Source organism: Lutjanus erythropterus, chromosome 20, assembly GCF_056507025.1.
Source record: "Lutjanus erythropterus isolate fLutEry1 chromosome 20, fLutEry1.hap2, whole genome shotgun sequence".
Lineage (NCBI taxonomy): Eukaryota > Metazoa > Chordata > Actinopteri > Lutjaniformes > Lutjanidae > Lutjanus > Lutjanus erythropterus.
The window spans coordinates 15,898,297-15,921,006 of record NC_139336.1 but is presented as its reverse complement, the minus strand read 5'-3'; the positions used below and the strand labels follow the sequence as shown (position 1 = coordinate 15,921,006).

General features: G+C 38.1%; 2 protein-coding genes across 3 annotated transcripts; one reads left to right on the top strand and one right to left on the bottom strand.

Moving 5' to 3' along the window:
• The first annotated feature begins 6,608 nt into the window (after positions 1-6,608).
• pou5f3 (POU domain, class 5, transcription factor 3) lies at positions 6,609-11,340 on the top strand. Of its 2 annotated transcripts, none has more exons than XM_084745447.1 (5): positions 6,609-7,679; positions 7,869-7,980; positions 8,938-9,068; positions 9,319-9,483; positions 9,563-9,875. In XM_084745447.1, the coding sequence occupies exons 1-5, from the start codon at positions 6,921-6,923 to the stop codon at positions 9,641-9,643; spliced, it is 1,248 nt and encodes a 415-aa protein (XP_084601573.1). In that variant the 5' UTR covers positions 6,609-6,920; the 3' UTR covers positions 9,644-9,875. The 2 variants fall into 2 exon arrangements, with proteins under 2 accessions (XP_084601573.1, XP_084601572.1); XM_084745446.1 differs by having other exon boundaries at positions 6,626-7,679; positions 9,583-11,340.
• A 3,810-nt stretch (positions 11,341-15,150) lies between these two features.
• fut7 (fucosyltransferase 7 (alpha (1,3) fucosyltransferase)) lies at positions 15,151-20,924 on the bottom strand. The gene is made up of 3 exons (XM_084745448.1): positions 20,784-20,924; positions 18,400-18,534; positions 15,151-16,796 (listed from the first exon to the last, which is right to left on the bottom strand). Exons 2-3 carry the CDS (start codon positions 18,400-18,402, stop codon positions 15,720-15,722), a joined length of 1,080 nt encoding a protein of 359 aa, XP_084601574.1. The 5' UTR covers positions 18,403-18,534; positions 20,784-20,924; the 3' UTR covers positions 15,151-15,719.
• Positions 20,925-22,710: the final 1,786 nt, after the last annotated feature.

Genomic DNA, 22,710 nt, shown 5'->3' with positions numbered 1-22,710 from the left:
CAATAAAATAAAATATTGTGTAACAGGGCATATAATTGTAGAACAAATAAATAAATAAGCAACAAAAAGACTGTATACAGTTTTCTCTTCTAGTTGAGATCCCAAAGTTACCAAAGATGCCAAATATTTCAGACTGCATTTTAGGTACAAAATAATGCAAAGACATTTTATAGGAAATCTATATTTGATGAAATAGTGTTGCCATAAAAACATGTTGTCTTGTGCTTGAATATTTCAAAGTATCAGTGTAATCCTGCAATTTAAATGAAGAACTGAAACAATCTGTGTTTTACATTTTGGATTAAGATTATTTTTAACCTAAAGCTTTACTGGGAAATGAAAAGAAACTTTATGTTAAGTGGTTAAAGAGAGAGGTCTCAATCCGAGTAATGGAACAAACCTTGGTTACAATATTTTTTTGGTGAAACTTAAGATATTATGAGCCCCTAGCACACTCAATTGGGAAATTCTGCAGGATAAGGACAAAATAAGGGTATTATGCACCTGAATATATCTTTAGTTTTGTTGAGTCATGAAGTCAAACTGCAGCGCTTTAAGAATTTCCACTGTGATGAACTTTGCCATTACACATACGCCTCTCAACTTGCAGTGAGTGGCTGACTTTCCATTTGTGTTTTTGGTGATCCTGTTTGACCTTCTGTTACCGTCAGAAGGAGTGTGTGTGTTGGGGGTAGGGGCAGACAGAAAGCTTGTATTTACCTCCATGTGGGTTTTGTGTGTAACTGGTAGTATGTACGTGTGTGTGTGTGTTGGGGAGGGGATGGGTCAGTCTGCTGTCCCCACTGAGCCACATGCCAAGGGCCATTAAAGGCCCTTTGTGCCGGTGGACAGTGGAAGGAAAGCAGCTATTGGCCCTCAGATAAAAACCTGGGTGGGTGGAGGGTCTGTGAAGGTGGGTATCAAAGGCAGGGCCGTTGGGAAGAAAATCAAAAAGCCATCAGACTTGTTTGTGGGAGACGATTGTGTTGCTCAACAGGAGGGGCGGGATATAGATTCCAGTGTTATTACTTTATCAGATCAGTAACTTGGGAAAGTCAAAGCTGAAAGTTATGCTGATCTTAAAAAACATTACATTAACCAATAAAATTACATTTTAGTTGTGTTTTGGGGGATGCTGGGTCAGACTATAGTGTAATTATTCTATATGTCTTATAATTTATACTCAAAACTCAAGGTACAATAAGTAAGGGATAATGAACAATTGGCAGGTCATTATTGTGAAATAAACCCCAACAGGGTGGTGCAGAACCTCGACACAAAGGGGAGGGGTCTTTAATCTCCCTGAAGGAGTTTATTTCACCATAATGATAAACAACGATAAATAATAATAATGATAAATAAATAACTGCCTTTATAGAATGCTATGTCATTGACCAATCCAAATCGACAAAGCTGCGTAATAATACCACGATAAAAAGTCCCTGATTAGATATTTATCTTAATATTGAAAAGCTGACAAAATCATAAAGGGACAACTTGAAAAAAATCTATTTTATTCCATTTTTTTCTGCTTGTATACAATTGTCTGTAGCAAAGAATGTTCTAATTATGTATGCACAACTGCAAAACCAAAACAATTCAGAAGTCAGTACGTAATAGTAATAACGAAATGAAATAATTAACCATGTAATTTCACAGTCCAGCAGGGACTTTAGAACATATTGAATATCACAACAAATAAAATGTCTCAGCGCTGTACCAGACTGTGCCAGTATTTATCATGATGATTCATTCATTCATTCATTCATCCATTCATTCATTTTCTGTGACCGCTTTTTCCGGAAGGGTCGCGGGTTGCTGGAGCCTATCCCAGCTGTCATTGGGCGACTACTTGGTGATTTCACTTCATTATTTTCATTTATAAAAGGACTACTACTGACTGCTTTGGTTTTTGTTTTGTTTTGCAATTGTACATAGATAATTCAAGCATCCATTTCCTTTTTTAAACATATGCATCATGGCTGACTACTTTCATTTTCTTTCATTAAGGAAGGAATGCAAAATCACTCAGAGTTAAAAGGAAAAACATGTTTTACACAAATAAAAAATTATTTATACATCCGATTTATTGTTTAATAAAGGACATTTTTCATTTCATTCATTTGTCATTTTCATGTTTTTTCATATTATGAAAAATATTGTATCATGGACTTTTTATTGTGGTATTATCACACGTTCAGTTTATCATTACATAATGAGACTTTTCTAAATTGCAACATGTGATGTATTGTTTTACATCCCTAATTATAACTTATAATTTTTTTTAACAATGTCATGCAGGAGTCATTGGCTTTTAGGGGATTTCTTACAAATAAAAAAAATACAACTTCTCAGAAATGCTTATTTAGTAACCACAGGAACTGCTAAATGAAACTGGTGCTATCTCCACTTGAGGTGACAAAGATAGTTATGTGTCATTTTCAGAAGCATACATACAGACATGAGTAAACTATATGCCCTGACATGAAAGATGACTACAGTAAGGACTAATCGTCACTTAGATGACGGCAAGAATTCATTCAGTGAAAGAAGCAACATCTCTTATTCTGATATCACACAGAGGCACACACCCAGTGTTGCTTTCCTTTGAATGGACACAACCTACAGTGATGGAGACAGTGGTGCAAAGGATTTAAGTACTTTTCTCAATACTGGGACAAAAGTACAATTTTGAGATACTTGTACTTTATTCGAGTGCTTAAATATTGTAGCTTTTACCCACCAATAGAAATTTGTTTATCAGAATTTGCCTTTCCTTTCCCATTAATCTTCTCACAACCACTTAGATTTGTCTTGAGACCCTTTGGAGGGGCCTGGCCCCCAGTTTGAGAACCACTTGATTAAACTACAGAACTTCAGTGTTAGTTTATTCAGATCCCCATCATCATTCTTACTAGGGTCTGACTGTATGAGGACTAAAATTAGCTTCAGTGACTAACACTTTGTTTCATCAGTATTACTAATTACTAATGTAAAATATAATACTATACAATTTGCAGAACATGTATTTTTATTTTTGATACTTTAAGTACATTTTTATTGTAATACTTCTATGCTTTTACTTAGTACACTGTAAAAAATCATACAGGAATTTGGCAAAATCAACTAAACTTTTCTTACAAATTGTATTTATTCAAGTTAATTAAACATGAAAGTTCTAGTATTTATTTTCAGAATACTCCAGAACTTCTAACCATGAGTCCCTCTGACTAGACGTTTTTTAACTAATGAGATGAGTTGAATGCATGTACTGTACAGAGTTCAGTCAACTCATAAAATTAAGTTTCTAAAGAAGCATGACCAGCATATTAGCAGACATCCCAGCATGCATTGTTTGAGGGTTAAAACTCCCCTGCAGCCCTTCTTTTTTATATTTTAAAGTTTCAAAAGGAATCAAATTGGTTTATGTTTGTCAGTGTGACTTCACAGTCGTTGGTTCAACTTAATATCTTAAACTTGTTCAACACGCTTTCTCAAGTGAATTAATGTCATGACAAAAAAAATTATTTAGTTTTGAACACTTACAAATTACTTTTATTTGTCTTTTCAAGTTCAGTTAACTTTAAAATTGAAGGCAGCCTGGGCACAAAACTTTTAGAGTTAAAACAAATGGCTTATATTTGCAGTGTAAGATTTTAAAATAAACTTTTACATGTTATGGAGTACTTCTTCCACCACTGGCAGCACTAACTTTAGTGAGCAATGGGTGCAGCTTTGGAGAAGGTCCTGTCTTCTTCACTGGTGTGACTGGTTGAGGTGTGCAACACATTGACCTAGCTGCTCATCCAACAGGCTTTCTTTCTTTTATCTGGAAGTTTCTCTCTTTCTCTGTGTGACTGGACATGCCCTGCAAGCAGCAAGCGGATCTCTAAAGTGTCTTCAAGAGGCCACTTAAAAAGAACTAAAGACAAGATCTGAGACATCTGGGGGGTTTCAACTCAATCCCCAGATACTCCCCTCACACATCTCCTCCACACTGTACCTCGCTATTCAACACTCACCCCCCCGAGAGCTCTCTGCTCTGCTGTCCCTTTCTCTCTGAACCTGGCCTAAAGTCTACTATCTCTCTTGCTGTCTGTCTTTTGCATGACAATTATTCTCCCAAGTCCATGGCCCAGGACAATGCTCGCATAGTTGGGGTTTGATGTCTTTTAAGCTATTGACCAGGCTCTTGTGGTCTCCCCAAGGTTCCCTTGTCCTGGACCTACATGACTTTGTATCTGGGAGAGATTCTCCTGGTTACAGTGTAAGAAGTAATTTTCAGGTTCAGACACAAGCCCCCGTAGAGGCCATGAGATAAGTTTAAAGTGGAACTAAATTATGTAGTTTTACTTGAGTGTCATTTGGAGTTTAATGACATTGGTTCTGTGAATCGATTTCAGTTCAAAGTGATTCTGTATTCTGATTCTTTTAGCATCCTCCACGGTTAAAAGCAGAGCTGAGTGAAATGCTAATTATGACAGATAAATGTTACCAGCGGAAACATAGATAACCGTGATGGCAGTGAATTCTGGTTTCTTGAATATCTGGGGATTTACATAGGCTACTTTACTGTAACATTATGGAGTATCCCGTCCCAGTAAAGTGTTTTGTTGCTTAGAGTTTGGTAAACTGAGGTGATTGTTACAAAAATGCACAGTTCTCAGTTTGTGCAATTCCCCTGCTAGCTAAGCAACTTAGTAACCGCTGAGCAGGATAACTGGGAATATTGCTAGACTCGATTTAATAAGACAAATGCATTGCATGTCTATAGGCACAGACAGATAGACAGGTTGATATATGATAGATGTTTGCAGACCATTGTTTGATTTGAAATTAGTGAGTGCATTTTGTGTAGGGATTGATAGGCAGAATAGAAGTTAATTTCTTAATGGTTCCTTTGCAGTCTTAATTTTGGAATTAATTCTTATTTTGTATTTATTTTAGACGCCTAACCCTATTTTATATATTTGTGTTTTTCTATCCCACATTTTCTCTGAAATACATTTTTGTATCTACAGCCCCCCAATAATAAATAAATAGCACAATCTGCAAAATTAATATAATTCTTTAATCAAATTGTTCTTCAGTCTAAGGGCTTCAAGGAAAAAAAAAAAAAAACTAAAATCATTCAAGCTTGGTTAAAGGCTATGCAAAGGATGAATCTGATACTCAACCATGTCAAGATGGATATCAAATGTGATTGTTACACCTGCAGACAACACCTTGGTCCTCAGACCAGTTCTGGACCTCCAGGCCGTATCAGACTGGATGCCCTGGACCCCTGGGCCTGCAGACCAGAGTGAAACTTCGACCTGGTGTTTGTTTCAGTGGACGGGAGGGGAAAAGGGGGAGGAGGTGGGTGTGGGGCGGAATCAAAGGGTTGAGACTTATTGTTCCAATCTGAAAAGGAGCTAATGGTCGACCATCGCAACTCGGGATCTGAAATCCACGGGGTGCCCCGGGGCCAAATCGTACAATGGCACCCCCTCTCCCTTCCCGCAGTGTGTCTTCCTGCCGCAATCTGCGGCCAACGACTCGCGCTAGGGGAGCGCATCTGTACAGTGCTCCGGCCATCCAGGCCACTGAATGGCCATCGATCAGCGGTGAATGGGAGAAGTTCACCTGAATGCAGCTGGTCATTTTATGATTCAGCTCTCAGTTTTCTTCCGTTTCTAGTCTGGCAAGAAAATCAGAATCAAAAGTATCCAGAAACTTAGTGTCCAAAGTAGGGTTTTGTCTAGCTGTACAAATATTTGAAACAGTATTGATAAATTTGATGGAAAATTGCGATTCCTGTTTCTAATACAAAGACCAAAGGTTTTCAACACTTTTAACACATGTTAACAGGTCCAATGCAAAACACGAACATATTATAAATTAAAAATGTATTTTACAAAAGCTTTCACGACAAACGAAACTTTTTTTTTCTGCTACCATATTTCTGATGTCTTATCTTTCAGCCTTCGTGTCTCCTTACAGATCATTTCTAGTGTCCGGTACACAGTTTTGTCTTTTTGTCATACAGTGTCGCTTATGAGCTGCCAAAACAATGTCATTGACTTAAAAACTCAAATGTTGTCCTGATTCATTAGCCTTTGTTTATTTGTTTTATCACAGTTATTCAGGATTACAAAGTCGTTTTATTTCATTTAGTTTTCTGCTAGTGCCTCAGTGACAGGAATTTTAATATCAAAGCCATCTCCTTAAAGGGGAATAATTTAAACAAATCGAGCATTATAATTCATGTATGAGGTGAGTAAGATATAGTGTTAGAATATGTATTTACATGAGCAGTGACCCGAGCCTATTTAGCAATGTAAATATACATTTTCAGGTGACTCCAAACTGTTGAATTATTAATATTGTCCAAGGTAATGATTTGGCATTGCGCGTAATGAGTTTTAAATTCACTTAAGAAAAAGCAAAAAACTGAGTTGGTCTGCAAAGTTTGTGTGAAAACACGCCCACTACTTTGGGAAGAATCAAGGTCATTCACAAATTCACCATCAGCTGTGTGCAATTGTCTGTGCTAGCCAATGGGAGAAGAGATAGGGCGCTCTCCAACACCCGCAGCTGTGATTAGGAAAACCTGTGGAGCCAACGCAGAAGTGGAGCATTTGAGCTTGAAAGTGAGGTGAGTGGTAGAGGTGGTGTAGAAGACTGGACTTCATGGAGTAGGCCGTAGGCGTATTGGTGGTTATGTTGCACCAAAAACTGCTCAGGCCTACTTTTTTTGCACAGTTTTCCCCCAAACTTCTCGGACAGGTGCTGGGTTATTTCTTCTTCCCTCATCCTTCTTTGGCTTGTGCGTAAACTTCAAACGGATGAGCAGGCTGAACAGTCACCGCTAACTTTTCTTTTTTTTTTTTTTTTAATTTTGGACCCAAGGTTCTTACGCTCTCACGCTCGTTTGGAAGATGTCTGAAAGATCGCAGAGTCCGGAGTGCCAAAGCCGGCCGTATGACTTCAGCCGGACCAACCCTTGCACCCAGATTTTGGGTCAGGAGAGTCTGGGCAGCACTGCGTCATTCCAGCTTTCTCACGGCGTCCTGCCAGACCCGAGCCTCTTCTACAACAAAACCGCCTATAGTGGCATCACACCAGCATCCGCGCAGACATTTTTCCCTTTCCCACCCGTCGCCAGTGACTACAGGGGATCCGACCTGCAGGCTGGAGAGTTTGGGCAACCCAAGCACTGGTATCCCTTCGCTGCGCCCGAGTACACCGGCCAGGTACCCGGCGTAACAGCAGCTACCCAGCCTCTAAACCTTAGTCCCCCCATAGCCGAGACCCGGGAGCAAATCAAGCTGCCTGAAGTGAAGACTGAGAAAGACACTGGTGATGACTACTCATCGGAGATTAAGGTGCAGCAGTATCCAACACCTCCAGCCTCCGCCGCCATGACCCACGGAGTCTTCTACTCCGCGGCATGGAACCCGTCCTTCTGGCCCGGGATCACCCACATTACACCACCCGGCAACAACAATCAAAATCCTTCAACATCATCTGCATCTTCACCATCCATGTCCCCTTCACCTCCAAGTAACGGGCTTCCAGGGAACGCGTTTTTCAACGTGAACGCAACTCAGGCTGCCACCGGGCCCCAGACGCAGAACCCGGCCTCCTCCACGCGGAGTAGTGGGTCCTCCAGCGGCGGCTGCAGCGACTCTGAGGAGGTAAGATCCGTCAATGAACTTGGTGTCCAAATTTACCCAGATATGCGTCTTTTTTGTTTTTTGTTTTTTTTTTTCTTCATAGCGAAAACTAGTGCAACTTGTTGGTAATCCGTCTAAGGATTTAGTTAAATGCCACTTGGAAACGCGCACACATTTCCTATCTGAAATGTTTTATTTTCTATCCTATAGGAAAATCTTTCCACCAAAGAACTGGAGCAGTTTGCCAAGGAGCTGAAGCACAAACGCATTACCTTGGGTTTCACTCAAGCTGACGTTGGCCTTGCCCTGGGTAACCTTTATGGTAAGTTCCCATATGAAGGTACTGGTTTATATTTTGTGTAGTTGACTCCATAGTGATTTTAAGTTGTGATCAGTGTCTCCCCTGGGATCAGTGATGTCACATGCAAATCTAGGAAACTGTCCGATTTAAGGATTGGCACAGAAAATAGACTCCAAATAAGTCATTAAGATTTTTTTTTAAATGTCAATGGTGCTATAGTTTCAAATTAAATTGTGTGCAAACACCTAGTGTATATTGACCTGGCTATCTGTCCAGTGAGAACCAAAGAGACCACTGTTGTTGCAGTCATCTAGCCAACGTTAACTTAGCTAAATGTTTCTACAGGTAACATTTATCTATAGTAATTAGTGTTTCACTCAACTCTGCTGTGAAGAGTGTAGGACACTTGAATTAGAAACAAGAATTGTTAAAAACCAAATTGAGAAGCAGAATCAGAATTGTTAAAATTCAAACAATACTCAACCCTAGTCACATTTACAGTCCAGAGTGATAATCTGGGAGCAAAAATTAAAACACTGTGGTATTCCACATGAAAACACTGTAAATTTGTAGTTTATGCAAACCAGCAATAATTACTTTAACCTCAAACTAGTTTACTCACCTTGTTTCCTCTCATTAATTGATACAGTTGATCTGAAAATAAATGAGTAATCATTTCAAAGAGGTGGATAAACTGAGTTTGCTTGGGTTTATCCCCAACTACACTCCTGCTTTAGCTAAATTTCTGATAACAGTAGCAAGTGATCTGGTCCTTTCTGTAGATCCAGGCAATATTTCACTTAAGTTGTTGGGTAGCAAAGAAGGAAACTAACTCAAGTGTTGGTTATATCTGCAGTCAGGGCACTCTAATGTGGATGAATCTCCCCTTATAGTTTTGGCTTTTAAATCGACCATCTTTAGTTTATTTCATTGTGACAATTGATATGTGTGTGTGTGTGTGTGTGTGTGTGTGTATAGGTAAGATGTTCAGCCAGACGACTATTTGCCGCTTTGAGGCTCTGCAGCTGAGCTTCAAGAACATGTGCAAGCTGAAGCCCCTTCTTCAGAGATGGCTGAATGAGGCAGAGACCTCGGAAAATCCCCAGGATGTAAGTCTGCTACTCTGACATCTGTGCCAACTAGTTTACAAGACAACAGATGATCACCAAGCTTCATGGCATTGGTTGGTCTTTTCAGGCCTAGCTAACATCCTGCTGAGCAAACCTGAATCAAGGCCCTCTAGTCTTGTGAAATGTAACATGCCATCAAGTGACTGCACAGAATTCAATCAAGTCAAATTAAGTTTCTAAAGAAACACAATCAGCGTATTAGGAGACTAACGTGTTTCTGATTCCTCAGATGTATAAGATCGAGCGAGCCTTTGTTGACACCAGAAAGAGGAAGAGGAGGACCAGTCTTGAGGGAGCGGTGCGCTCAGCTCTGGAGTCTTACTTTATTAAGTGTCCTAAGCCCAACACCCAGGAAATCACACACATCTCAGATGACCTTGGTCTGGAGAGGGATGTAAGTACAATCTCCAAAAGTGATGTCATTTGCCCTTCTTAAAGAATTTCTGCCTAGCTGATCATTTTTCTTTTAAAAGACAAATGCTGTTCTTGGCAGGTGGTACGCGTTTGGTTCTGCAACCGACGACAGAAAGGAAAGCGCCTGGCCTTGCCACTAGATGAGGAGTGCGATGGTCAGTACTACGAGCAGAGCCCTTCCCCGCTGAACATGGCCCCCTCCCCCATTCCCAATCAGGGCTACCCTGCATCCAGCTACCCCGGAGCCCCTCCTCCCACACTCTACATGCCCCAGCTTCATCGGCCGGACGTCCTCAAACAAACCCTGCACCCTGGACTGGTTAGTCACCAGACTGGATAAACATGCCCAGGTAGTCCCAGCCAGAACCACTGATTGCCCTCCCAACGTCTCTGTCCAACCCCAACTCAAGCTGAAGACGAGCCTTTAAATCTAGAAACCAGATCAACCAATCATTTCAGTGGATTGCGGGATTGTGGGATCAGTGTGGAGGCTCTTCTACTGACTGCAGCAGTGAGATGGATCAAAGTGGTTTCCTGTTTGTGTTGGTGGTGAAACTAATTGAACTGTCAAATGCCACATCCTCTTTCCATGACACAAAAGTCATCTGCTTTGACTTCAGACTAAAACAGAAACATTTAAACTGAATATTGCTGAATGTGCCTTTTGTCCTCCTGTATAGAGCATAGTAAATTATTCCATAGGCTTTGAAGGGACAGTTTGCATTATTCGAGGTGGGTTGTATGAGGTACTTAATGATTTCAGTGTATTACCTACAGTAGATGGCCCCAAACAATTCCACTTCAAATAATCTGAACTATCCCTTTAATCATTGTAGGTTTAGAACAAGGCTGAAGTGGCACTACAGTATATTTTCCAGTTGTGCCATGAGGATGAGTATTTCTTCCACTTATACTAAATCCTGGGTAGGTTTTCTGAGGTATAGATGAGGAAAGATTCAGGTTATCAAAAGAATTGCAATGTGAACCTCTTTAAACAGAATTAATTTTCAACAGTCTGGTCAATGTTTGTGCAATATTCCTTTATCCCATCTGAGTGGAGCAGCTACAGTGTTTGAACTGTCATTGAAATGGGAAAACCAGCCTCATTCGAGTGGCATTTTGCACAGAGTGGCTTTTGAATTGCTGAATATTATCTTATTATAAAAAAGGTTTGTATACCAAACCCAGATTTAAAGTTATCAGCATCTTTGCAAATATATTTAGCGTCATTGGGAAACGAGTGTCTTAGCTGCTCTGCCAATTGCACACTGTTTATTTTGTCAATGAGTCAAGTGAATGGTAGTGAGATTAGTGTGGCCTGACTTGAATCAAGTATACTGTCAAGTTGAAACTACAACAGCCAAATTGTGTTTCAGTACCGCAGTTTTGTTTTTACTGTAAAGGGTTTTTATGTTTATGAAATGTTGAATAACACTTGATAGTACAAGTCAAGTTTGGGTGCTCATTGGTGTATTTCTCTGTGCTGTTTTTAAGAAGTTTATTTTTTACTTGAATGACTGTAATTTTTTTTTGAAAATGAAGACATTAAATGTCATTTAGTCACTCCTCCTGTCTGTACCTCACATGGCTCAAAGTCCCCATAAGTGACACAAATTTATTAGCAGGACTAAACTTTTCAGTGTTGTCTGTAAAACACTGGATCAATCCTTAAACCCAGAATGCTTCAGTGTTAATGGTAAGATATGATGAATAATTTTACTGACATGAATGTGAGGTTGCAATCATAACTGACTCTAACCAGTAGTTTTTAATGTGACACATTTTCCTCAACATTGTAAATGGATTTAATTTATTTATTAAATTTATTGAAATGTTAGCTACACTGAGATGTTTTTGAGCAAAGACCATAAATGTATCTCTGCATCTAGTTATCAAGTAAAACTGCTGAAATTGTTTGTTCACATATGTTCAAACAAGTGATATTGCTTTTTTCCCCAGTAAAAATGTTGTTCATGTCCAACTGAAACCAGTGAATTCTCTTGTACAATTTAATAACAGGTCTATGTCTACTCAACACATCATAGTTTACAACCAAATGTGGTTTATTGTGCATGGACAGAGGAACTGAAATTATGGTTTCTTCAGGTTTATAAGGCAACTCACCAAACTGAATCATTACCTACTATCAAGGATAACAGGCTACTTTGTTTTACATGAGTTTGAAATTGGGCTTTGTTTAGATTACTAGTAGTTTGTGTTGTTCCCTGCAATAAGACTCAGTGACAGTTCATTTCCTATAGAAACTACTGTTTTTATTGTCAAGGGAAGATAGACATGAAATTTAAATAATTCAATTTGACAGACAAATTTATATGAAAGGATAGTCTTGGACATCTTCAAAATCAAATACATTGCAAAAAATTACATTAATTAAAAAAAAAAACAAAAAATCATCTTGCCTAACTTTTGAATAGTACAGCATCGTAAAAATCTAAAAATGCATTCATTTGTAGCATATGCTGATTTTCAGCAATTGTTTCATTACATTCAGTTTCCTTCCCAAGTTCTGCAGCTTTCGGAACCTCAGTTTTCTTCTTTCTTTCTTGTTTCGGCATATATACCGTGCTAGCACATATACCATGTGCTAGGTGTGTCTATGTTGAAAAGAATATACATTTTAAGTTGGTTTATGTTAACAGAACACTAGCTAGCTAGATAATCCACATTAATGGCTAATGTTAGCAAAATGCTAGCTAATCTATGTTAATCATTAACCAGCAAGCAAGCATTTTGCTAACATTAGTTATCTAGTTAGCTAACTCAGTGGTTTCTCAAACTCTTTTTTGCATACCTCCTTAGAAGTTTTTAAAAAAGTTGCACCCTGTAATCCCCAATTAAGCAAAGCAATTGATAAAATAGGATTCAAATTGACTGAGCAGTGGGCTTGGTCCCCAGTTTGGGATCCACTGGGCTAACTTAACTTGAGGAGCTACTAGGCCTATATATGTTGCTTTTACAGGTTGTCAGCAACATCTTTTAGCCATCTTGTAAATTTGGTTTTCAGTCAAGCCCAGCACAGCATTTCTAAGAACAGGAAACAAGAGAGGAGATGGTTGACTGAGGTTTTGCAAGGAAGGACTTACAAAGGGTAAATTGCAGCAGATTGAAGTGGAGTCAACTTCAAGGTTTTATTCCCTTGGTCAAACTGTTTTCGAAGGCTATGTTTTTGGGATCCTGTCCTTAACTTCAAGGATAAAATCCATAAGAAAGCATTTACCAAGGAAACAAAATCAGCATTTATCTTCAGTTCTTCAACTACATCAAGATTACAGTGTTTTTAAGGTCTTTAATCGTGTCCACCATAGATCAGTTAGCATGCTTTAATGGATGTACTTAATAAAATAGAATTTCGTCAGACTGTCAGTGCCATTTGTGCAACCTTTGTATTTCTGCAATCTCAGTCTGAACACAGCTGGTTCCACAATTTTGTAAAGCCCCTATCAGAAATCTCAGTGTCATAATCTCTCCTCTGAGGAACATGTAGACAGTATTACAAAAACTACATATTTCCATTTCCATTTACTGTCCATGGATGATGCTGAAACACTTATTCATGTATATAGCTCATCTAGGCTTGACTAATGTAAAACACTTCTCTCTGGCTTACCTAAATCAACTATTGGCAAACTACAACTTGCACAATACAGTATATTACCCAAAACTTGTAAACGTAATCATGTAACCCCTGTTCTCTATTATTATTCAAGATGCTACTTCTGACTTATAAAATCACCATCCTGCACCGGCCTACTTATTGTTTTTACTGTATATGTGTCAAATATTCAGTTGTAATGTTTTGTATGTTATTTATCTCACTTCTATACATTTTTGTGCGTTTTGCCATTGTTGCCATTTCTGTTGTTATTATATGCCACTTGAGGTATGCTTTGTGATACTGGACTTTGTTTACATGGATTTATTATTAATTAATGTATTAAACTTTTTTTCTGATTGTCCAATACAGCATTCTAAGGTGGTTTATTTCTATATAGCATACCATTGATATGAAGAACAGACTGTTACGATGCACACAGTTCTAATCATAGACTCTGAAGGAGCAATACATTATTTTTAATCCATAAAATCATTTTAAAGTTAATATTCTGCGACAATTTATTTATTTATTGGTAAGTAACCATGTAATAAGCAGTGTAATGCACAGTGAGCAGGACATTATTGCAAAATAAAACCCTTCAGGATGATTCAAGGCCTCTGTGCTTTGTGTTGTGGGTCCTGCATCACCCATAATCCCCCACATAAACCCCCAATCCTGCCATGGTCTCTATTCAAATACGCACCTAAAGTTTACTATTGGAGTGTTTTGACTTTGTGCTATTATATGCAGTTATGTACAAGATTACTATAGTTAATTAAAGCTAAAAACTGAAACTAGATTAGGAAAAAAAAAACATTTTTGTTAACTAAAATTTAAATTAAAACTAAACTAAAACTAAATTAAATTATATTGTGTGCCTACAAAACTAGAATAAAATCATAATATACAGGAAATATCTTTAGTTTTAGACTAAATTTTAGACTAGATTTTTTCAAATTGTCAACACAAAAAACATGACCTGGCATTGAGGCATTATGTTAATTGAGATGCCTTCATATTGTGTTTGTGTTGTAATGCCTAGTCTGAATTTCTTAAATTCTGTCCCTGACAAATACCCCCCATGTTATAGGAGCAAAAACACTGAAACTAACAGTGAAACTATTGAAAACTAAACTACAACCGAACTTTTTTAAACAATAAAAACTAACCTCAATGAGCAAACCCACTCTGGAATCTAACTGAAACTAAACTCAACTGAAAACAAAAATTAAAAGCGTAATAAAAATCAAAGAAAAACTAATGAAAAAAAAAAAAAAAAAATACTTCGGTTGGGTGTTGTTACAGTGCATGTGTTCAGGGCTTTGAGTCATACCAACACCCTCAAAGCGCCCTGGACTATACTATGTGCAATGTCGAGCTGGGAAGTACTTCAACATTTTGGGAAAAACCCTCACTCACTTTCTTACCAAGAGTTAGATTAGAGGGTGAACACCACTCTTAAATCTGTGCAAGAAGTGTGAAGCTACAGTCAGCATCTGTTTAGCTTGGCTTAGCATAAAGACTAGAAACAGAGAAAAACAGCCAGTCTGACTAGCTGCTAGTCCAAAGGTATCAAAGGTCACCCCTAATTACCATTTTATAGCTTCAGACAGAGCCATTGCTGTTCCCCTGTGTCAGTCTGTAGGCAACATAAATCAGCCAGCCACTAGCTGTAGCTTCATATTTATTGTCAGTGATATCAACCTTCTCATCTAACTTTCACCAAGTAAGCAAATAAGCGTATGTCCTAAACTGTCAGACTGGTTGTTAAGCCATAGAGAGGTAAGGTGTTTGGTATAAAGTGCTTGAGATTCATTTCACCAGGTCATTAGTTAAAGCATGTTGGTTGTGTTTGTGTGCATCAACCAGAGGGGGGGTTAAGTCACATATGCAAATCACAAACAAGTGTCAGGTGTAACCTTCAAGTCCCAAGTTACTGTGGTGAGAATCAACCGATCAAGTCAAGGTATACAAGATTCTGATGATGCCATTTCTATATATAAATTAGTCAAAAGACAGTGCCCATATTGTTATTATTATCATTATTGTTATCAATTCTTATCAATCATTCAAATTTGGCTGTGTATCCTTGGTGTGACAAGCTCAGAACACACATTTAATGTTGCTTTACAAGATCTTCAAGTCAAGTCTCAAATCATGAATACCAAATCAAAGTCAAGTCTTTTATCAGTGTTAGCTAAGCAAGTCTCAAGTCATCAGAGTTGCAGCTTGTTTCCCCCACCTCTGGCATATGTTCCTCAACAGTGTTTTCTAAATCACAAGAATGTAATGCTTCTGATTTTTCATTTCATTGCCTTTTCTACAATTTCTTTCATCAGTGTTTCTGTTGATCTGATTATCTCTGTTTGCCAATTTGTTTTATTGGCAAAAAATGATTAAATTATTCTATTGTTTGTATTACATATACTAAATTGTTATTATTACTAAATATATTGCAAGTAACAGAAGCATGAGGGAAAATAGGTAAGCCCTGATGCGAAAAATCAGGTCATGATCTCTGCTAATTTGTCATGAATGTGGTAACATTTGCAAGTTATCAGGAAAAAATGAACCACAACTATGCAAGTTCAAGTGTTAGCTCAAGCGCTAACCCAGGCATCTAGGTCAGAGTAAACTTTCTGCTGAGGTAAACTGTTGTATTGTGAGCAGATCTTACACAGTCTTTCCCTCCAGTCTATGTACAGCTTCACTTTCCACTGATGTTTCCAGGTGAAATATTCGCTGTAGCGTTTCTTGTCCTCTGCAAGCTGCTGCAGATACTCTCCCAAGTCTTTTACTGATTCAAATTCATCAACATGGATGAAAGAACTAGGGGGAGCCACGGCTTTGTAATCGTCTAATGGTGCTCCTAGGACAACAGGCACTGCCCCACCCTGGTAAGCATTCCTCCACAGCTTCTCTGTGATGTAATCTTTGGTGATTGAGTTCTCAAAAGCCAAATAGAAGTAGCAGCGAGAGATTGTAGGTAAGAGCTCTCTAGAGGAGAGGTAAGTCCCTGTCCATTTACCATAAACGTTAACAGGAATTGTGGCATTGAGCTCTTTGTACACTTGGCTTCTCTTGTGCAGGTGCCTGTAGTTACTGACCACCCAACAGACCAGGGAGGTCTTATTCAGAGAGACGTCTTCCATCTGATGTCCTACAGCTTTGTTTGGCAGCAGCTCGCCATATGGTACAGTGATATCAGCGTCCCTCCTGTAGCTTATGGTCATGTTGAAGATGTTTGCATACTGTTTCAAATTTCCATTGTGAACAGGGGCCTCCAGGGACATCCAGGCCCACCTTTGCCACTTTGGCCGTGGAAGGTCAAAGGGCAGCTTTTGGCCCTGTACTAGCTCTCTGTTGTGAAACACCACCACATCAGCTGAAGGGAAAAAGGAGCGCTGGTCCACCAGTCTACAACTGGGGATGTGGTAGAGGTCCCAGCACACGTCACCTTCCAGGCTGAATGACTTGTTGAAGGGCCAGTGCCACAGCAGGATGGTTACGTTTCCACTGCGGCACCCATCACAGGATTTGGAGGGATTGATGGCTATCGAGGCCTGGAATCCTCTCAGCCATCCATTGAAAAGACACAGTGGTAAAACACAGAGAATGAGGAAGAGGAGGCGCTTCTTCATTGAGCTGCGGCCAGTCTTTTTTATGTTATGACAACCCTGTCACGAAAGGAAATAAGGTAGTAGGGTTATGGAACAGCTATGAGGTTTTTGTGGCTTGACCTTATATCGTAAGCAGACGTTAAATGACTGTATCAGTACTTTCTGCAAGTTTAGCACATTTCTTGCACGTAGCATGACAAATAACCATTTTGCAAACATGCTGCTGTGTTTTGGAAATTTGTACATACTTTTCTGTTCTATGCATCCATTAGTTTCCATTAGTTCCTGTATGATGTAAAAATCATTGCTGCAAGGTAATGCAGTATAGACTTTTTTAATCAATGGCCCAGGAGTTAAAGGGAGAATTCAGATTTTTTTTCAAGTGGTTTTGGATGAGATACTTATCCATATTCAGTATATTAACTACAGTATATGGTGGTAAGCATGCCCAACATTTGAAGAAGCAGCAGGGGAGGTGGTGTAGGAAGCTAAGCAGTGCACTGCTGTGGACAGTGTCAGTAACAAATCATATTTTAGATACCTAAAAGTAGTGTTTGCTATTTTGTAGAATATTTTCACCACTTAACCTTTCTTTTAGACAGCCTTTTCTGATTGGAAACAAACATTATATAAGCACACCAGAACTCCTGCTGCTTCTCCAAATCTAGAGTTAATTAATGAATGAGAATGAGAATGAGAATGAATGAGAACCAGTGACTAACAAGGTTAATTCCTGTCCAAAATCAACACATCAACAGAAAATGTAATTCACGTTGAAAACATTAACTGAAATGAAATGAAGTGACTAATAAAGACTCTCTTAATTTCATGGAAAATTATTTTTGTTTGGCTCTTACATGATTTCAACATATATTGCAACTGAGATAAAATTTATCACATTACATGATCTAACAGAATTCTGAGAATTAAGTAGTTTTGTCACTAACCTATCCTCTTAATGAAAGAGAAAAGATTGACCAGAGGCTCTCCTGGGTGACAATGTAACTTTTTAATGTACTGTAAGGGCAAAAATAATACTAATAATAATGATAATACTACTACTACTACTACTACTACTACTACTACTACTACTAATGATAATAATAATAATAATAATAATAATAATAATAATAATAATAATAATAATAACAACAATATTATCAATGATGACGATGATTATGATAATAATAACAACAATAATTTATTCTTATTATTATTATTATTGTTATTATTATTGTTAGTAGTAGCAGTAGTATTAGTAGTAGTATTAGTGGTAGCAGTAGTATTAGTAGTAGTAACGAAACGTGTTGCAGACATCAAATAAATTCAGAATAATTGTGTATTTACAAAAGACAATGAAATTTATCAGTTTGAAACTAAATATCTTCTCTTTGTGCCGTATTCAACTGAATACAATTCAAACAGTTTTTGCAAATCATTGCATTCTATTTTCTTTTTTACTTTTTACACAATGTCCCATTTTTTAAAAAATTGGGAATGTATATAAATCCTAAAGTACCAAAAAGTTACAAAGAAACGGTGAGAAGTAAATCATTAAAACTACTGCAATTCATTGACATGAAGACCTTTTTTTAATATAAGTGAACATCTACTGTATCATTCCTGCATAGGGACCATGATCATTGTAACGAGGACTCACCATTTGTGACTCCAACTTAGCCTGTCACTCCCAGCTTGGCGGGTTCTCACTACCACCCACTCAAATCAGAGACCATGAAACACATGCCTCTGCATAAGCACAGCCAAAGAGAATCTTCTGAAAGCTTCCTTTTTTCTACATGAACAAAAAGAAAGAAAGCTTTAGGACAAAGTCAGAAGTGCTAGAGCTGAAGACACAAAACCTGAATTGATAGTTCACCCAAAAATGAAAATTCAGTCATTATCTACTCACCCTCATGCCGATCAAAGGCTGGGTTTAGTTTTTTAGCCCACAAAACACTGCTGAAGTTTCACAGGAAAACAGCTTTGCAGAATCTCCCACATGAGGGAAGTGAATAGTGACCAGTTTTCAAATGTAAAAAAACAACAACAATAGAATAAAAACATAAAATGCCTCCACACTGCTCGTCTGGTGTAATCTAAGTCTCCTGAAGGCCCAAAATGCCAAGCTGAGTAAAAAAAAAATATTATTTACATGTTTTTACCTTGAATCTCCACTGTAGATCCTTAGCTTGGAGCCACTTTCATGTGCACATGCACACTGTCTGGACTGGGTATGTGTGCAAACAGCAAATCATTTTTTTTCATGTTGTTTTTTATGTTTGAAAACTGGTCACTATTCACACCGTTTACGTGGGAGATTCTGCAACATTGTTTTCCTGTGAAACTCCAGCAGTGTTTTGCAGACTAGCAAAATAAACCTGACCTACAATCAGCATGAGGGTGAGTAGATAATGGCTGAATTTTCATTTTTCAGTGATCCTTTAATGGGAAAATTTGACACTTTTTTAAATGTAGAAGCAAAAAATTATTCAGTGCATGCGTTGACCATTAAGAGTGACCTCCTGTCTCAAGTGGCTTGCCTAACTGATGTGTCATATGTGTTTCCTCTTCCTACAAAATGTGAAATCATACAGATAAACAAGAAACAGGATTATGAAACAGAACTGAAACTGTGGGGTTTTACTTTGTGCAACACAAGAGAAATGACCAATGACCAGTGTCCAAATAAGGAACTGGCAAAGACTCACAGGAATACAAATGATACAGAGCTGTACTACAAAACTGTCAGATCTGGATAAAAAAATGTTTGAGTAAATTGCATGAAATAAAGAGTAAGTGCATAATTGAAAAAAAAAAAGTTTTTAGTAAGTAGCTGTGTTATAGCAGGACTGAGCAGGCAGGTCATTATTGCAGTATATTACCCCTTAAAGAGAACTTTAAATATTATATGTCACCTTACATCAGACAACAACAGAATAGATCATACATCATAAAAACATACAATTAGCAACAACAGTAGCAGAACATATAGAGCAGAAATCAGAAATAAATTAAAATCGATATTTGTACAAAATAAAGATGAGATGCAGTTAAAGGAGTTAGAGTTGGTATGTTTGTTTAAACAGATGGGTTCAGCATGAAAAAACGTCCTCACACCTATTGTATTGAGGTTAATAGTCTGTACAGTTAATAGATTTGCTAACAAAGACTGTGGGGGTTGAGATAAAGTGTAAGCCTGTAAGAGGTCTGAGAGATATATAGGTGTTAGGCTATGAAGGGCTTTGAAAGTTAACAGAAGGATTTTGAAGTTGATGCATTGTGGTACAGGGAGCTGGTGTAATTGAAAAAGCATGAGAGTTTTGGATGAGTTGAAGTCGTTGGATGAGTTTGTTGGGGATATCATTTAGGATTGTGTTGCAATAACATAATATTATGTTTTTGTATGATCTCTCTCTCTCACACACACGCACATACAAATTAAGCTCTCTTGGGGCTCCTTTTGTGGCCACAGTGCTTAGTTTGCTCATGCCTCGTGGTGGCTCTGCATCTACTTATTAATTGCATGGTATTGCATGACTGCACATTATTTTAAGGCAGCAAATAACAAAGCTAAACAAAGCTTCCATCAGATGGCAAGCTCCTGTTTTTACATCAGTAAGGAATTTGTGTTTCCCAATTTAAAATCAGCAGAACTGGGATTTGTCTAAGTACTGGTTGTGAAAAAAACAGAAAAAGGGCACCAGCTGTACTAGGTGTAATATTAGACTTTTCTAATAGCACAGTTATCTCATACATAAAACAAATTGATCAGTTGATTTTATTCCCTTACTTTTGCACCTGAAATGTTTTCTTCAAAGAACATAGTTTGCGTATTTGCTATGTCTATAATCAGAGAGTTGTTTCTGCAAAACAGTGGTGTAAAGCAGTGGTCTCAAACCTTTCTGAAACACTTCTTTTAGCTCACAGCAGTACAAACCATCAGCTTTGACATAGAGGTGATTATTTTCTACTTCTTGCCATGGAGAGACTGTGTGTAAAACAAGACATTTCAGACCAAACTGACCAGAGAAATACACTGACCTGATCACAAGATGAGCGCTCTGTTCTCCATTCTCCGTCACCACAGACACCATATTTGGTCGCTGCTGGTTGGAAACTAATGATGAGCTTTAAGTGTTTAAGAACAAAAAAGGCAGTCTGTTTTAAGGAAGCTGAGGTGTGGCTCTCTGAAACTTGGTTCCTGAATATGATTTAAGATCAGCGTCCTGTTGGGTCCCCCCCACCCTCTGTGTCATTGCACATCTTCTTCAATTCTTGCTTCTAGCAAATTTGACACTATGCTGCATCTTTGGAAACACCTCCCAGCGTTTGATCATAATCAGGTGGGGTCTGCTGCGTACATGCGCTGATGGGAAAAGAGGAAGTGGTGAACATGAGCTTAATGGAGGTTGCACAAGGGTGATCACACACCATTAAGTAAAAAGATGTAGCAGTGTCGTGGATGATGAAAACGTGTTAATAATAAAATGTGGTAACACACAAAATCTAGGTCAATACTACTGACTCAAGTTAGTACTAGATGTTTGATGGCTTTAAATGCTTGGGAGAAGAAAGCAGTTGATTATTTGTCATTGATATAAAGAAATGAGTGTTTACCAGAAAGAGCATTAATGCACAGAGTAATATTTAAATCACTTTTTTTTGAATGACTGTATACATGTGTCAATCATGTTTAGCTTCTGTTGATTGTGCTCTTTTTATTCTTTTCAATTAATAGATTTGGACTGCTGGTAGATGGTGGAGGTGAGGGCGATTGCACCCCCTGGTGCTCCAGACAGTTAAAGCCAAACTTAATCCACCTCATGTTCAAACTGCTCTCCAGACAGATTTTAATTTATCAAAAATTCAGCCCACAGTGCATTAAAACATTTTACCATAGACAGTAATGTAAAGAGCTATCGCAGATACTTGTGAAATACATCTCTGATGTTCATGGGATAAAAATTAAAACATTGTGATGTCACGGTAGATGTAGTGTGGTAAATTTCAGAATTGTCTCTCAAAAACAGAATTAAAAAAATGTTTGGACTGTATCCTCATGTATTTATTGCAGTTAATGGAAAATGGAGATTCTTTAAACCTTAAACATTTGTCATTTATGGAGCAATCAGTCTGTCTGAAAAAAAAATTACAGGTATCTATATGCTGTCTAGATGTAGCACACAAATTCTTAGAATTTTGTTTGAAAACTTAATTTTTAGTAGTTTGGTTAGTTTAATTTAGTTTAATTTCAAACTAGTTTGAAATTTGCCTCCATTCAGTCCTGCTGACTGCCAGAGTCACAATGAAAGCCGTCTGTGGTTAAGCAGTGACCTGTAGCTCAGCAGGGTTGTGACTTCCTCTTGGGCTCTGAAGTTGTGAGTTTGCGTCCTGGGTGATGCAGAAGTGACATGCTAGTGCTAACTCAAGCATTATGCTTTGGGGATTAGAGACATATGATTTCAAAGATATTTTTAATTTTATAAGTTTTAAATAGTTATTGGTGTGGGAAGTTCTGCTGGTGGACCCTCACATATTTGTCAGTTGTCTCCTCTTTACTCTTCCTCATTTTCCTCTTCTTCCTCTTCATCCTTCATTTCTTCCTGTTCCTCCTCAAAATGCCCGGGCCCAACCAATTGCTACGCAGCAGCTATCACTTTTTTGCTGGACTTTTCTCTAATTTTTGCTCTTTTAAAGATCTAGTGAGTAAGATTGCAGGGATTTATTTGCAGAGTATGGCATAAATTGAATATAATATTCATAAGTACGTTTTCACTAGTGTATAAAGACCTGGAAAGGAGAACTAAAATAAATGTTAATCTTAGAACGAGCCCTTTACATCTACAGAGGGAGTGGACCCTCTTCACGGAGGCTGCCATGGTACAACACCATGTTACAGTCGCCCAGAACCAACAAAACCGAACACTGTTTTTGTGGCCAGTTCTCCTACATGCTCGGGGGGTGGGGG